Here is a 16,673-nt window from a genome sequence, read left to right on the forward strand (position 1 = left end):
TTTTGTTTTTATGTTGCTATTTTAGCAATACATTAGGCTGCAAATTTAAGTACAAATTTAATCTCATCCAGTACAGTAATTGTGGTTGTTTCTTCCCTTTCCTGATTTTGTTACATTAGTTTCTAATATACACAGAGTAGTATTTCATGATAATCTTGCGCTAAACCAATAATGACCAAAATCTTCCCCCTCTCTTCCTCTCGTGTTGTGTTTGAGAATGATTACATGGATCAGTTTGGTCAGATTTGGAATATCCTAGCTAAGCAACTCTTTCAACATCAGGAGTGGGTTCAGTTTTTAATATAATTCTGTAGCATAATTTATCAGTGAACAAAGAGCTCAAAGTTATGTGAAATTATTCTGTTTGCATAGTTATGGATATTTTCATGAGAGCCAGATTTATAGTATTTGATAATTTGATAAGTCTTAAAGATATTTTTTGTGAAAGTCAATTTTATATGGCCAAATCCTAAAGTTCCTACTCTTCAAAGCTTTGTTAGCCATGGCCACCAATGATAATTGTTCTAGATGAGGCAATTACTGTGTTCAAATCAGTTCTGTGTCCAATTATAGATTACATGCACCACATGAAAAGTAGCCAAGTTGAAATTATCAGTAACACCAAAAGTTTCCTTTAACTAGTCAGTAGGCTGTAAAGTGCAAGCTATCTGTTGGGTTTCTTCTTCTGATGTGTATTCATTCTTTAACAAAGAAATTGAAGAGAGTTGATTAATATGCTTCATTGCACAATCAGGTAGATATTTATATTGGATTTGGCTTTTTTTTTTAACCTATCAAGGCCTTCCCAAGAACCTGGGATTGGCAGATGTGGATGGTTGAGGGTGATAAAGATATTGTTGCAGGATGCAAGCTATCCTGAGTTAAAGCTACTTTTGCAATTGACCAATGGTAATTTTGTCAATGGTATTCAAGTGGTGCTCCAGTTGTTTTGGGATTGACCCAAAGAGCCTATTGCTATTGGAACTACTTTTGCTTTCCTTTGTCACAGTCGTTCTGTTTCTATTTGCAGGTCTGTGTATTTTATCATCTTCTCCAGTTTTTCTCTTCTATTATGTTGCCTCCGGGTATTGCCACATCCACTATCCAGACTTTTTTCGTCTGTCTTATAGATCAGAATTCCCCAACCTTTCTGGCTTTGCAGACTGGCGAGTGGAGAGGGATGGTTCCCCATGCGCACAGACAGCACGCGTGCTGTGCATACAGCTTTGTTTAGGCTCGCAGCATACACATGTGCTCACTTAAATTGAGCATGCATGCATGTGCTTGCCCGCTGCTCACGCAAGTGGGGATGTGTGTGCATGCTCACCCATTTCCGTGGCTCAGTTGCAAACAGCTCATGGTCCACTAGTGGGGTACGGCCCAGAGGTTGGGGATCTCTGTTATGTTGTTATGTCTGGGGTTTGGCAGGTTTGAAACTAAAAATAAGCACAATATCCGTACCCAAGTTTGGGAGACCTATATTGTGTTTATGTTCTAAAATTCTCATTTTAATTAGATGACCAAAATACAAAACCACAATTAATGTTTTAACAGTTTTCACTTTGCTAATATTGAAATTCAGATTTCTTTCTGTTTGTTTGTTTGTCTGTCTGTTTGTTTGAATTCTGAAGTCCCAAAGCGTCATCATTTTCTATAACTTTCTCTCTTTTATGGTCCCATCAGTTCTTGCTTGCAGGCAAACAAGCAAATGGTATTTTTTGCAGATCGTCCAATGCACCATTGTTGCTACTTTGTCATGAGGTTATTTGTAGTTAGCCTGTGCAATTGTCTTGCAGCAGCTAACCATGTGAGCCACTGTTTCTTCAGTTTCTTTGCAGAAGCAGGACTTCCCAACTTTGGCTTTGAATGCATTTGTTGTATGTATCTGTTCTTGAGGTTTGGTCTTGTGCAGCTAGAATTAGCTTCTAGGTCTCTTTCTTCAACTTTCCTACTCTTAACCATTGCCAGATTTTATTATTATCTGCTTTGTCTACTATTTTTAAAATATTATTATTATCAAATTTACTTGCCACCCATCTTGCAATTCAAGGTGACTCATGAGTGGAAGTAAGATAAAATATACAAATATCTGACAATTATAAATATAAAAGGAGATTAAAATTACAAACATTAAAACAAATTGAAAAACATGAATTTGGAGAGGAGAGGTGGGTTTGCCTTTCCTCTTGATGCATCAACCATCTTCAGGACCTCATGCCAGCTGGCATAGTCAGGTGTTAAGGCTTTCCCTGAAGGCTTAAAAAGAAGGGTTGGATCTTATGTCCTATGGCAAGATGTTCCAAAGAGCAGAGGCCATAGCAGAAAAGGCTCTTCTGGATCCCACCAGCTGAAATTCATGGGATCTGCCATTGACCCAACATGAGTGAGGTAAACCAATCCCCCAAAATGGTTCTGCCCATTTTTTTGCACTTTGATAATAGTGCAAAACTCACAATAGATAATTCCAAGCTGATCTGTATTATTTTCATATAAAACTATAAGGCAGATTTTTTTTTACCTTCATTAAGAAGCTGGTCATTACCTTCATTAAGCATCAGGCCATTATTCATCTAAATAACATTAGGTTTTAGTATTCCTCAAACTATGTCCATCAGATGAGGTGAGGCTGAGTCTCAAAATTTTCATCCAGCATACTTGGAGGCTCTTTCAGGATATTAAAAATTTCTAAGTTTCCTTAGAATAAGTCCGTAATATAAAATTGTTCCTGATTATGTCTTTAGATTTATAACCACAGCACTAGTGCCATTGGATTGTATTCTTACAATATACTGGAAGGTATTGGTAAAATTGACGGCATTGCAATTGATCATTGGACTAATTCATGATGAACCTGATAATGCATGGTTTCATTTTAAATTATGTAAAGCAATTACTCTGTCCTCTATCCAGCATACTCTGGATATGCAGAGATGTCATAAAATGCACATTTTAACCTAACGGAATCGCAAAAGAATCCTTGAAAGAAAGAATATTGGTACTTCTATAAAAATGTTGTTGTTGAAATATGCTTCAATATTTTGCCAGAAAATCTGTGTGTGGGGAGGTTCTATTTACTGAAGTTTTGTGTTTATCACAGCTATTTCAGTAACGAATTAGTTAAAAAGTGCACATAACCTAAGAAAAAAGGAAAATATATTTTAATGGAGAAATCTTATTTTCAGAAGTATTTAACTGCTGATTGATTGTTACAAAAAAGTTGTACATTTCTGAGGTATAGTGTAGTGTAAAAATATTTGGTTTAAAAACATTTAACATCATTTTTATTTTGTTTTATATTAAAATGTTTGCCTGTTACGGCTTAATTACACCTGAGTTGCATGTGATTTAATTTCAGGATGTAATTGGGTCAGGTTTGCACTAAATGCTTAATTTCATAATATATTACATGGGAGGGGGCAATTTCCTTTTTGTCTGATGAGGTAGAATGAGGCATGCATTGTACCTGGTACATAATTAAAAGCAAGTACTGTGTATAGATTATACAGCTTTTTTTTTTTGACAGGCAATTGTAAAATCAAAGGGATTCTGTAAGAGTTTGCAGGGAGAAACAGTATTTTATACTTTTGATAAGATATACTTTGTTTAAAAAAATGTTCATGTGATGGGAAAAAATCTTTTAAATAAATGAATCAGCATTTTATTGTTTGGTTTCATATTTTGAAACTGCAGAATAGTGAAATTAAGGGAGTCAACACAGCACTTTTCTGAACCTGAACAGGATCAAATTCTGATACAAATAGGGGCAGACTACCCCCCCCCAAAAGAGAGTTTGAAGTTGGCTAGAAAAAGAAAAAAATCCCTATTGCATCCTTAGGGAAGAGACAATAGGGCAGAAACTCAGAAAATTATTAAATACTGTACACCAATCTAAGCGCTCTTCCCTCCAGTCATGTGATTCAAATTCCAACACACATACATAGTGAAGTATGGCCATTGTTGGTAAAGTTAGCAAAAAGGATTCCAGAACTTATTTGTTACATCTTGCTCTTTGCATTTCTCCAACAGAATTCACACTTGGGCTTTATTTCCCATGGCTTCTTGGAGAACCAAAGCTATAGTGTACAGCGAGAGGCCCTATAAGAAGAATTTGATTCAAGGCCCCTATAATTTGTCTATTCCAGACTTAAAACCACACCCAAATGACCCAGCAGATCTTCAGGGAAAATCCTAAGCTTCCCCCAAATTTAGGCACCTGGGATGATCAAGTCTAAAGGCCCTACTTTACCGGGGAAGGGAAAGTAGCACCAGCAAGACAAAAATCAGCCTTTCCTATAGTAATGTCTTTCACCTCCACATTTCAACTGTTCAAAACAAAATAGGTAAGGTTACAAAATGTGTAACCTTAATTGTATTGTGCCTTCAATGATTGGGTCAGGTTAGGGGTGGCCATGAACTCCTGAGCTATTCCTGATTTCAGGTCCCTTGGGAGGAAGTTGAAGTATCCAAGCACTAACAGCCTTGGGATTTCACTGGCAATGTAGGAGGGTTGGACTCACTGGAGAAGAGCCTAATGCTGGGAAAGATTGACAGCAAAAGAAGAATGGGACGACATAGAATGAGGTGGATAGAAGGAGTCACCGAAGCAGAAGGAGTGAGCTTAAATGGACTTCAGAGGATGGTAGAGGACAGGAAGGCCTGGAGGAACGTTGTCTGTGGGGTTGCGATGGGTCGGACATGACTTCGCAACTAACAACAACAACATAGGGTTAGAATGCAGCAGTGGTGGGTTGCTACCGGTTCGGTCCGGATCTTGTGAACCAGTAGTAACAGCAGTGGGAGGCTCCGCCCAGATGTCATCACAAATGCTCTGCGAAGCCGCAGAAGTGCCACAAGCAAAGTGAGCACGCACGCACGCTCCCATTGCAAACCGGTAGCAAAAGGTAAGTGGAACCCATCCCTGGGAGTGCAGTGGTTTGGACAGGGATGAGGCTGCATAGGAGGGAGGACAGTGCAGCAGCTCAATAGTTCCTTTGAACCCAGTTTCAGCCATAAGGATCTCACATCCAATTGTTTTTGAAACAGAGCCCCTAAAAGCCACTGAGGTTTCCCAGATGACAACAACCACCCCCATCATTGAAGCCATGAAGCCTAAGTGAACACATACCCTCTCCCCTTTGGTCCACTAGGTCTCAGTATATTCAAGTCATAAAACAGAATATAGAATAAGAGTTGGGAGGGACCTTGGAGATCTTCTAGTCCAACCCCCTGCTTAGGCAGGAAACCCTACACCACTTCAGATAAAGTCAGCTGTCTCATTCATTAACAGATCATGTGTATGTGTGGATCAGGTTTATTACAAGCCAATCTTGTGTTCAGAAGCAACAGCAGCAGCAGGAGGAACCCAGGGCTACCAACCATCCAGTGAACGGGCTTCAGGGACAAATACAAAGGACTGGATGGTAGGATAGTTGTCAATCAATAATCCCATCTTTTTTTTTTTAATGCAGCCCACCCACAGATTGTTGCTTGTAACTTCAACTGCCAATTGCACCCTCAATGTATATCCTCAGTTCCTGCCCTCTTTTCTCTCTGCATCCCAGTTCCGTCTACCCTCAAACTTCCAAGGCCAAGGAACCCAAACATTCTTTCACAAACGCCCCTCATAAACCACCTTACCAACTGCTTTCAATTTGTGGACAGATCTATATAGGATTATGTAACAGTTTTGGCCTAGTATAATCCATTCTGTGCACCTCAAAAAGCTGTGTGTATTGGGATAGGGATATATACATATGTAATATTATACATAGCGCTTAATGAGGGAGCTGGTTAATTGAAAAAGTAAAATAAAGGATCAAAGGTATTTTAAATGAATTAAAACGTAAAGAAGGTCCTCATGATTATATGACTTAAGGAACCTATGCTAAGTGACTTGGTATAGCTGAGTTTCTCAAACCTTGCAGCCTTAAGAGGTGTGGAATTTCAACGCCCAGAATGCTGGCTGGGGAATTCTAGAGCAATAATTCACACGTCTTAAAGTTGTTTAAGCGTGAAAAACATTGAACGTTTGATGTGTTTTTCTGAAGTTACTGGAAAGGTTCTATAAACGCAGCTGGCGGCTTTCTGCTCCACCTTCTTCCGGCGTCCTCCAACTCCACGTGGGCGCCCGTCTCGTACACAGAAAGATAGTTGATCATGTTTTGTGATCTGGTTGCGCGTTCACATGATTAAAACCGATCGCTTGCACAAAGCACTTGGTCGCGTCCCGCAATTGAACGAAGTACAGTTGAATCCAAGCGTTACCAGCTGAACACGAGCGGCGAGAGGAAGACCGTGGCAAGCAGGCTGTAGAAGCGTCAGTTTAGCCAGTTTTTTTCTCTTTAACGCTGCAACCTGAATGTTAAGCTTTGAGTTCAATACTGGGCGGAAATGCAAGGGCGGCACTGTAAGGCAGCGTTCAACAATCCTGATAAGAAACATTTCGCCAATCACGGTCGATTACGGGATAATTTCAACCCTTTTATTAAGATGTTGGGATGAGCGACCGATCTACAAGGTGATTTCACTGTGGAGACGTTCACACGAGACTTTCGGCTGCTTCACCATTATCAAGCGCGATCGGAAACGGCAGGCAGCCTCGTCCTTGCCCCGGAGTCCGGGCGTTGGGACGTATTAGCCTCATGAGCTGCCCTCCCATTTATTATTTTGTCAAGCATATATAAGATAACAGGTAAAACGATAAACATAATTTGAATACATGAAAAGAGTAAGTAAAAAGGGAATATTAGGACAGGGACGGTAGGCACGCTGGTGCACTTATGCACGCCCATGGCGAGTAGGCTATGCATTTGGTCTCTGCGTGTGGCAAAATGGGGATCCCCCCCGTCCCCTTTCCTCTTAGCATCCCCTTCTCGGACAGACTCATTGGAATAGACTCCAGGACGGTCATCCAACCTTGAGTAGCGCTGCCCCGCTGTCTATAGGCGGCAGTCGCTCAACCTGATCACCGAATGGTGCGTCTCTCAAGCCTCGCCCCATTCCAGGCAGGTTTGTGTTGAGACACTCCCTGCAGCCCAGGTTTATTTCTCCTGGAAGCATTTGGAAAAAAAAAAAAAAATTAAGAATAGTCCCCCCCCCCCCCCCACGGGCTTTGGAAAGTAACTGGCGCTCTTTGCGTCAACGATCATCTTTTTTACACCGTCTTTTTTCTTGAAAGGGATGAGCTTCTAAACGGCTTAGGGAAAAAAAAAACCTTTCTGGCCCACCAGGAGGACTTACTGCCCCCTACTTTCACTTTTGTAAATTGGCTTCCTGCGGTCCGGAAACCGACGCTCTAGTTCTAGCGCAAAACGCCGCTCTAGCTGTCTGAGTAGGGAAACTCCGTGGTATCTTGGCAAGAGGAAGTTGTGGAAGGGCGGGCAAGATGGCGGCGCGGGCGGCGTTGACCCTTTTAAGCCGGCTATGGCAGGTAATTTTGGCGTTTGAGGGAGTTTCCGGGGATGGGAGCAAATTTATATACCAGCCTTTGCCGGCTACGCGGTTTGTATTAATTTTAATCGACTGGCTGGGAAGGGTAGTTGTAGTTCGGTGCATCTGAACCGGCATCTGGCTGGGAAAGAGTGGCAGGGTAGTTGCCCCTGCTTCTTCACAAAAAGCAGAGAACGCCAACTAGAGTGTTTACATTTCAAACAATCAGTTGTAATGTTCTGGCACTTAAATAGCTTTAAATCAGGGGTGGGCAAATGTGGCCCTTTTATAACCTGTGGACTTCAATTCCCAGAATTCCTGAGACAGCCAAGCTGGCCCAGGAATTCTGGGAGTTGAAGTCCACAGGTCATAAAGGGGCCATATTTGCCCACCCCTGCTTTAAATAATACCTCTGTGCTGTTTATGGGGCAAATTTAGCCTAATCGAACTTAGATTGGTTCTAAAGGCACATTAGCAAAGGGGAAACCTTGTATGTTGCTGTATTAAGTCAAAAGGGTGCAGTAGTTACACTGCTAGATTAGCATCAGAGATACATCCAAGATTTAATTTACTCTCAGACAAGGAAGTTGATTGAGTGACTTGGGCTTGTCTCCCTCTTTCACCCTCTTTTACACTCAGGGTGGTGGTTGTGGGGAAAAGTGGGGAAGAGGTGCAATATGCATCACCTTGAACTATAAATCTGACAATAATAATGAAAGGGGCTCATGGATTTGAATCTTCAATTGAAATGTTTCAACCTTTTGTTGCAGAATTTTGAACTTGCCAACCTTCAGATTGATTTTAAACATGGTTTATATTTATTTGAATTTGACTTGATTGGATTGGATTGCAAAATAGTTTAAAGGAATCTAGGGACTATTCTTTCAATGGTTCATAGATTCCTTTTAGACAATTTTGCAATCCAACTTAACAAAATTAAACTGAGCTTAGCTATATGTTTTTATAAAATATGCACACATGCATAATTAATGCTCTCTTATCTACTAACAAGTTCAATGTGGCTTTTATCAGTCCTGGATGACATTTAGCTTTTTTAAAAAGATCTGTTTATTGACTTTAGGCTGACTTTTTTTTTAAAAAATGATCTGTTTATTAAAAATGTATGCTTATGCTTTTCAAAGCTATGTAATAACACACCACATATCAAGAGATCACTTCTATAAATGACTACTTAAAGACTGACTTCTATATGAATAGAACTATAAACTCTAAAACTATTGTTACTGTGTGTGAAGTAATAATGTTTCACCTCCTAGTGAAAAATTATGTTACTGTAGAAGGAACTAAGCACACATGGATGCCAAATCATGTATTCCTGAAAAAGGAAATCTTTTGGTCTGAATGGATGGTGAGAGACCCATTGGATCTCAAAATGCAAGACTTCAGACTTGTTTAGTTATTCATCTATTCATCACATTTCTACACCACCCATCTCAGCTAAACTCTTATTGAAGCAGTGTTGACCATGAACAAAATATATTAAAGATTCTATAATCAAGTGAAGAGACGGTTTGTAGATATTTATTGCCTTTAATATCAATAATCTAATCTTGTTTCCCTTTTCCATTTTTGCCTTTTTAAAAATCAATTTGAGATCAAATTCTGGAAAACTACCAATGATAAAGTACACTTAATATAATATTAACTATGTACTTTCTATTTTTTTTAGGGGCCAGAAAAATTTCTTGTAGCAGGCAAAGTTCCATTAAAGCAACATACCTTTCTTAAGTAAGTTTGCCACATTGAGTTAATGCTATATTAAAGCTGTGGTTTCAGTTTTTATGACCAATGACAATTCCAAACTAACTCAAACTGATTCCCCTTTTACTTTTCAGAAATAATCACTTGATGTGGATTCAGTCTTCAAGGGCCAACAATAATACTCAACAGCCTGCAATGAATCAGTTGGTATGTGTGATGATTTTCAGTGTATACTTTTTCAGCAACTAAGAAAAGATTTGGAAGAAAAAAACTAAACTATGATCTGAGTTATATTTGTATAACCAGAAAAAAGTGGGAGAATGACAATTACTTACTGTATTTTTCGGAGTATAAAACGCACCGGAGTATAAGACACATCTACCTTTTTTGGTGGTTGTTTTTTTTTAAGTTTTTTTTTAAAAAAATTTAGACACACACATACAAATATACAATGTATTTTCTTTGAACAGAGTATTTGGCTGGTTCACAAATTTAAACAGTGTTTAGTCATTTCAATTAAATTTACAATTTCTATATTTCCCTTTTGCCATATTTATTCCTCATCTATTTTTTTAAAAAAACCAATATTACCCTTCATCCTCATCTCTAATCTTAATCAAATTCAATTTTTCCCCTCTATTCTATATTATACCCCTTCCCATTGTCATCTATTTTTATATCCATTCTCAATTGGTTAATTATGTAATATTACAATTGTTTAATACAAATTCAACATTTTAATATAAAGCAATTAGTTATCTAATTATCTTTTTGTATATTAATATGAACATGAATATTCCAATCATTTCCATGCAATCCAATTTCTTACAAATCAATTATATTTACCAATAATAATAAACCAAATAATTTTCTCCTCTTATGTTACTCATTTTCACATCTTAAACTCTCCCAATAACCCACATAGTTTTGCCCATATAATCCTCCAAATCACAATTTAATCATTTCTACTTTCATCACAATATATAATTAAAAATATTTCAATCATTACAATTTCCCTAATTAAATTTAAAAATTTTCTAGCTATCCAAGCTAGAATTGGATCCTAATAATTTAATTAATTTTTACTTTCCTTTAATCCTTTTTACTTTCACCACCATATACCATTAAAGGTATTTCAATTGTTACAGTTTATACTTATTCATATTTATAAAAAAAATAAAAAATAAAAACTTATCATTGTCTAGATTTCAAAAATACAAAGACAGATATTCCAATTATTATTCATTTCATTTTTACAATCATGATTTCTCATTTATTTCTTACTACCATTCATATTTCAATTGTAAATATGTATAACATTTTTCTCTTTCCTTTCTTTTTCTCCCTTCCCATTTTTATTTTTGCCTTTTTCTTTCTCCTTTTTTTCTTTTATGTTTAAAATTTTGAATTCTCCTCTTTTGCCTTAAATTTCCCATTGTTTGCACTTATCTTTTTTGGTGAGGAAAAATAAGAAAAAGAAATCTCCCTCTGCCTAATATTGCCTCGTTGCAGCAAACAGCCTGCTTTACTTTCAGTTTCGTTTTCAGCATAGCTTGATTAGCACAAGGAAAAAAAATCTGCTCCAGCAATTTACCTCTTTGCAGCAAGCAGCAGAGCTCTGCACAAAACAGCTGAGAACAAATCAGCTGAGAGTCGGGAGGCCGATCTAATCAACTTGTGCTAATTAGTCTATGCTGAAGCTGAAAGGAGCTGTTTTTTTCTTGCTCTTTGCTTGCAAGGAGGTAACTGCTGCGAGGCACAGGCCAAAGGATGGGGGGCAGTGGATGGGCGGGGTACATTCGGTGTATAAGATGCCCTATCACCCCCTTTTAGGAGGAAAGCTAATGATTTAATTCTTTTTTAATTATCTTAACTTTTGTATTTGTATGTTTTTTAATTTTGGCTGTTCACCACCCTGAGTCCCCTCTGGGAGAAGGGCGGTATACAAATTAAATTAATAATAATAATAATAATAATAATAATAATAATAATAATAATAATAATAATAATAATAATAATAATTTTATACTCTGAAAAATACAATAATTTTAACATGTATTGGATAATTTATACTTAAACCATAATAACTGTATTCAGAGTGACACCTTTAGAATGCTGATGCTAAATTATTTCTCTTTGCTTCCAAACTAGGTATCTGTTTCTGATGAGCCAGATATATTATATAAAAGACTGGCTATTTTAGTTAAGGGGCATGATAGAGCTGTGTTGGACAGTTATGAATATTTCATGGTTCTAGCTGCAAAAGAACTTGGTCTCTCCATTGAAAAAATGTAAGTACTGTTGATCTTTATACTTACTCAGTCTTTCTAGAGTTTTATTCTCAAATAGACCAACTCACTGCATTATGTATTTCCAAATCTTTCACTAATTCCACTAGTTGTCCAAAGAACAAAAATCAAACTGGAAGAGCACAATTGTAATGGACCATTTAAGCCATTATTCCATGTTCAGTTGGAGATTCCCAAATTAAAGAATACTAACATATGATTTTCTAGCATGTCCAGTGAAGGACAGCCTGCAACCTGTCAGTGTAATTGATTCCAGAATCAGCTTGGGGCAAACTGCTCCTATGAATTACTTTTTATTTCATATTTATATCCCGCTTCATTCTTTGTAGACTGTAGGCAGATAGAAGGTCACAGCAATAACCAAAATTAAAATGTTTTTTTAAAGAATCAATAAGCACCATGGATGCCTATAAAAGTAAACTAACCAAAGTAAACATGGATTGGAAAAAGATTGGTCTGCTTGTGAATTCCCTTTAAATTCAGGGCTACCTGTATCTCTGGGGGAAAGTTATTTGATAAAATGAGAGAGCCACTGACAAGGTCAGTTGTCTACCCATGTTTCATGAAATTTGCAAGGAATGTGGCTTCAGAATAGGGGGTTTTCAAGTTTGATGTGTTTGTTTTAATAGCTGCCTTTTGTACTAGTTATAATATCTGTTGTCATCCCCAAGGGTAGCCACACAAACTCTGTTACAGTAATCCAACCAAATAATGATCAGGGCATAGGTTATTCTTACTAGGACATCTTGGTCTAAGTAGAGTTGGAGCTCAGTGAAATCTGCTTTGACTACATTTATCACCTACTATATAGGCAGGAGCTGAAAGTCCAGGGGAACCCCCAAGTCACAAACCAACTCCTTTGGGATGAATGTGGTTCCATCAGGTGCAACTGCTGAGCCAGTGTTATTACGTTATCTAGATGTTTATGGACAACTAGCAAATTTGACTTGGTAGGATTTAGTCTCAGCTTATTTTCTTCCTATTCAGATCTTTCAGGTACCAATTTAGGGCTTTTATATTACCTCCAGCTTAGCCTAGAGTAAAAATGTATAATTAGTAATAGCACTTAGATTTATACATATAGTCCTTGCCTTACAACTGTTCACTTAGTGACCATTCAAAGTTACATCGCTGAAAAAAGTGAGCTATGAGTATTTTTCACACTTAAGATCATTGCAGCATCTCCGTGGTCATGTGATTTACATTCGGATGTACATTCACATATATGACGGTTGCAGTGTCCCGGGGTCATGTGATCACCTTTTGCAACCTTATGACAAACCAAGTCAAAGGGGAAACCAGATTCACTTCACAACCGTGTTACTAATTTAACAACTGCAGTGAATCACTTAACAAATGTGGCAAGAAAAATCATAAAATGGGGCAAAACTCAGTAGCATAAATTTGGGGCTCAATTGTGATCGTAAGTTGAGGACTACCTATATACTGCTTCATAGTGTTTGCTAGCACTCTCTGAGTGGTTTACAATGTCAGTATATTGCCCCCAACAATCTGGGTCCTCATTTTATCGACCTTGGAAGAATGGAAGGCTGAGTCAACTTTGAGCTCATCAGGATAGAACCCTACACTGTGGGCATAATTAATGTCATATATTGATGACATTTCAACTCAAACCACTGGCAATTTCATGTAGATGTTTTAAAATATATGGGGAAAGCCCCATGTCCTGAGGTATTCTACATTACTGTTCCCAGGAATCTGAATCCTAACCCATGATAGAAACCACTTGCTTAAACAGGAGTAGAATCACCACAGAACAGTGCACTCAACTCCCAGTTCCTTCCATCAATAAGAAAGATATAATGATTGATTATATTAAACCCTGTTGAGAGGCCTAAAAGTGGGACAGTCCTCCCATTTAGTCCCTAGAGAGGTCATTGACCAGAGCAACCAATGCTGTTGTAGAGCCAATTTGAACTCCTCTTAAGTCTTAGGAAAGAGCCTTAGAAAGAGTCGTAAGACTAATTAAGTTATGTGAACTTTTGTTTGCATGCTTATGAGCTAAAATAAAAGTCTTGATGTTATATAAGCGGTTTGAGTAATTGTTTCAAAGTAAACTTTTTTTTTTAATTTGATTTATATGCCGCCCTTCTCCGGAGACTCAGGGCGGCTTACAATGCGCTAAGCAATAGCCTTCATTCTTTTGTATATTTTTACAAAGTCAGCTTATTGCCCCCACAACTGGGTCCTCAATTTACCTACCTTAGAAAGGATGGAAGGCTGAGTCAACCTTGAGCCTGGCGAGATTCGAACCTGCAGTAATTGCAGGCAGCTGGTGTTAATAACAGGGTGCTTTGGACCACTTTAGACCACTGTACTACCAAGGCTCTTAACTTTAAGCAAAGTCAACTTCCATTCTATCACAATTGAGTTAAATAGAATTTTATAAATAATAAAATTGATGTTTGCCAGCGCAGGTATCTTGACATAACAGGTAATCTTCAATTTATACCCTGTTCTTAATGTTATAACTGCTACATGACCCCAGCAATTATGTTCACATTTATGATCAGTTGCACTGTCCCACAATCACATGGTCACATTTTGTGACTTTTTTCTTGTTTTCCGCCTATTGGATAAGCTGGATTCAGACTTAAGATCAGATGGCTTGCTTAATGACCATGTGATTCACCTAACAGTTATGGTGGCCTGCTTAACGACCATCATAATGATTGTACCATCAAATCTAGTCATGGGGTGACTTGACTTACAACTGCAATGACTTAAGACCAAAATTCTGGGCTCGGATGCGGCCATAAATTAAAGACTACCTGTGTTTGAAGTTTTATCTTTTCATTTATATGCATTGTATGTTGCCTACTTCCAAGATCTGTACTCCAGATGAAGGCTCATCTTTGTTTGTTTTTTCTTTTTCCAACTTTCTAAATAATTGCGGTTATTTATATTGTTGGCTGTAATTTCAGAAATAGATTATGTCTACATGATTAAAATGTTATTATTTTTTTAGAGAAAAGCCTCCTAGAAAGATAGAAAGATTAACACTTCTGAAATCAGTACACATTTATAAGAAGCACAGAGTTCAATATGAAATGAGAACACACTATCAGTATATAGAGGTAAGTAAACAGTTGCATGTTCAACTAAAAAATAATAGGTACATAGAACACACAGAAAACAGTGTTTTGGAAAAGTATATACCTTCTCTCAACAAGTTAGATATTTGTTAACTTATGATAGGCAGTTATAGCCATATCTAGGCTTTATATTTTGATTTTCTGTATTTAAGTAAACGTAAAGAAAATACAGGTTGATTCAAGCTAGAAGAAATCTCTTATTAAGTCAGACACTATTTACAATTGCTACCTAATGCTATCTGTACATGCAGATCCCCCCCCCAGATTATTGTTACCCAAAAAGTATATGAGTGCTTTCTATTTCAGTTAAAGAATTTAACTGGTAGCACAGCCAATGTTTACTTGGAATACATTCAGCGAAATCTACCAGAAGGGGTTGCCATGGAAGTCAAAAAGGTATTGCTAATTTTGTTCTGTTTATAGGGGTATGCAAAATGTTTCATACACAAATTCTATGCATGGAGCAGTTATTTTAGAGTGGCCTGGACTCAAACCAAAAAAATACCTGTTCTGAGTATTTTCCTTCATGCACACATTGGAAGCACAATGCACACAATAAAACAGCTGTTTTGATTCGGGCAAAAATGGTGAGGTGGGGGGGAGGAATACAAGATTGTCAGCAGCTGAGGAAAGGCAGGGGATGGAAGAGCAGTTGTGTGTTTCTATAGGAGAATGCCACACTGAGACAACAACAGAAGCAAGCGGGGGGGGGGGGGCAGGAATATGGTGGGAAGATTGGGAGATTGATAAACTATACTAGGCTAGGAGCTGCAGGGAGGGGGGCAGCGCATACAAGTAGTCTTCTACTTATGACCATTGATGGTTCAAAATTACAGTGACTTTGTAAAAAGTGACTAGTGATCTATACTTGGGCTTACAAGTGTCATACCACCCCTGCCGTCACATGATCACAAATTCAAGCGCCTAATAACTAACTTGCATTTACAATCTGTTGCAGCATCCTGCGGTCACATGAGCGCAACCCTTTTTTTCCCAATTCCGAGGGAAAATGTCCATTGGGGAAGCTGGATTCCCTTAACAATCATTGCAAACATTGTAAAATGGGATCTGACTTGACTTACGATCATAATAACTTATGACAGAAATTCCAGTCCAAATTGTCGTAAGTTGAGGAGTATCTATCAATTTCTAAAACAGGACGATTTGCTTTGGATTTGGAAACAAAACAGTCTCCTTGTTTATGTAATATAAAATATGTTGAATTCTTAAGTTTTAATATTAATCAGCTACTAAAACAGACGTCTTTTGCTACTTTCTTCACACATTGTGTTGGGCTTTTAAAAAATACCTACAGAATTTAACCTAGAGAACCTATGAACTATTCCAACATGAGCATGTAACTATATATTTCTCATTGTTTTTAGACCAAATTAGAGAAACTTCCTGATCATATTCAGAAACCTGTTTGGGATGTCCTGCCTGAAGTAGAAGAAACCACAATTACTTCATAAAAACCTGGACTCTTTTTGTTTTAATTTCCCTATGGGTTAATTAAGAAATCAACATGAAATACCATAATTGTTTTATAAAATCAACCGATTTTGAAAGAGCCCTGTATCAGGGTACTTACAGGGAATCTTTATTACTTGACCAAAACAAGTATTTGAACGTTACAATGGAAGCTTATTGGTTCAGAAGCAATTAAAGAAAAAAAAAAGGGGACATTTCATCTGCACCATAATTTGGCTGAAGATGTTGAAAATGATCGTGTCCCTGTATATTATTAAAACAAATGTTATACCAAATTGTTTATCAACATTTGAAATGATAATTTGCTCCAGTTGTTTCCTATATAGATGCCTTGAGGAGAGAACCATCAAACTTGTAATATTCTTATCATTAACTATAAACACTGAAATATTTTTATGTAATATTTTTGAAAACATTTAGAGCATTTTCAATAGGGAATTAATTGTAATTCACTTACACTGTTAGGAAACTGAGGATGGAAGTATTTATATGTATTTGACATGTTGAATCATTTAAGTTCTGCTGAAAGGAACAGCCATATATACTTTCTGTACCCATGATTGTATTCATTAAACCTCTATATTCAGCCATTAAAAGCCAAACAATC

The 16,673-nt window shown here is 37.4% G+C and overlaps 1 protein-coding gene across 1 annotated transcript; it reads left to right on the forward strand.

Moving 5' to 3' along the window:
* Positions 1–7,347: 7,347 nt before the first annotated feature.
* MRPS10 (mitochondrial ribosomal protein S10) lies at positions 7,348–16,673 on the forward strand. The gene is made up of 7 exons (XM_070948601.1): positions 7,348–7,429; positions 9,119–9,177; positions 9,285–9,357; positions 11,302–11,441; positions 14,449–14,557; positions 14,882–14,971; positions 15,961–16,673. The coding sequence occupies exons 1-7, from the start codon at positions 7,385–7,387 to the stop codon at positions 16,045–16,047; spliced, it is 603 nt and encodes a 200-aa protein (XP_070804702.1). The 5' UTR covers positions 7,348–7,384; the 3' UTR covers positions 16,048–16,673.

The sequence above is a fragment of the Pituophis catenifer genome, unplaced genomic scaffold (assembly GCF_029215685.1).
Source record: "Pituophis catenifer annectens isolate HBS135680 unplaced genomic scaffold, rPitCat1.0.hap2 SCAF_1, whole genome shotgun sequence".
NCBI lineage: Eukaryota > Metazoa > Chordata > Lepidosauria > Squamata > Colubridae > Pituophis > Pituophis catenifer.

What these genes read in the sequence shown, in the direction of transcription:
- MRPS10 (XM_070948601.1), top strand. Translation starts at nt 7,385, where the DNA reads ATGGCGGCGCGGGCGGCGTTGACCCTTTTAAGCCGGCTATGGCAG. An exon ending in AAGCAACATACCTTTCTTAA is followed by an intron (nt 9,178 to 9,284) that starts GTAAGTTTGCCA and finishes TTTACTTTTCAG; the next exon opens with AAATAATCACTTGATGTGGA. An exon ending in TTGCCATGGAAGTCAAAAAG is followed by an intron (nt 14,972 to 15,960) that starts GTATTGCTAATT and finishes CATTGTTTTTAG; the next exon opens with ACCAAATTAGAGAAACTTCC.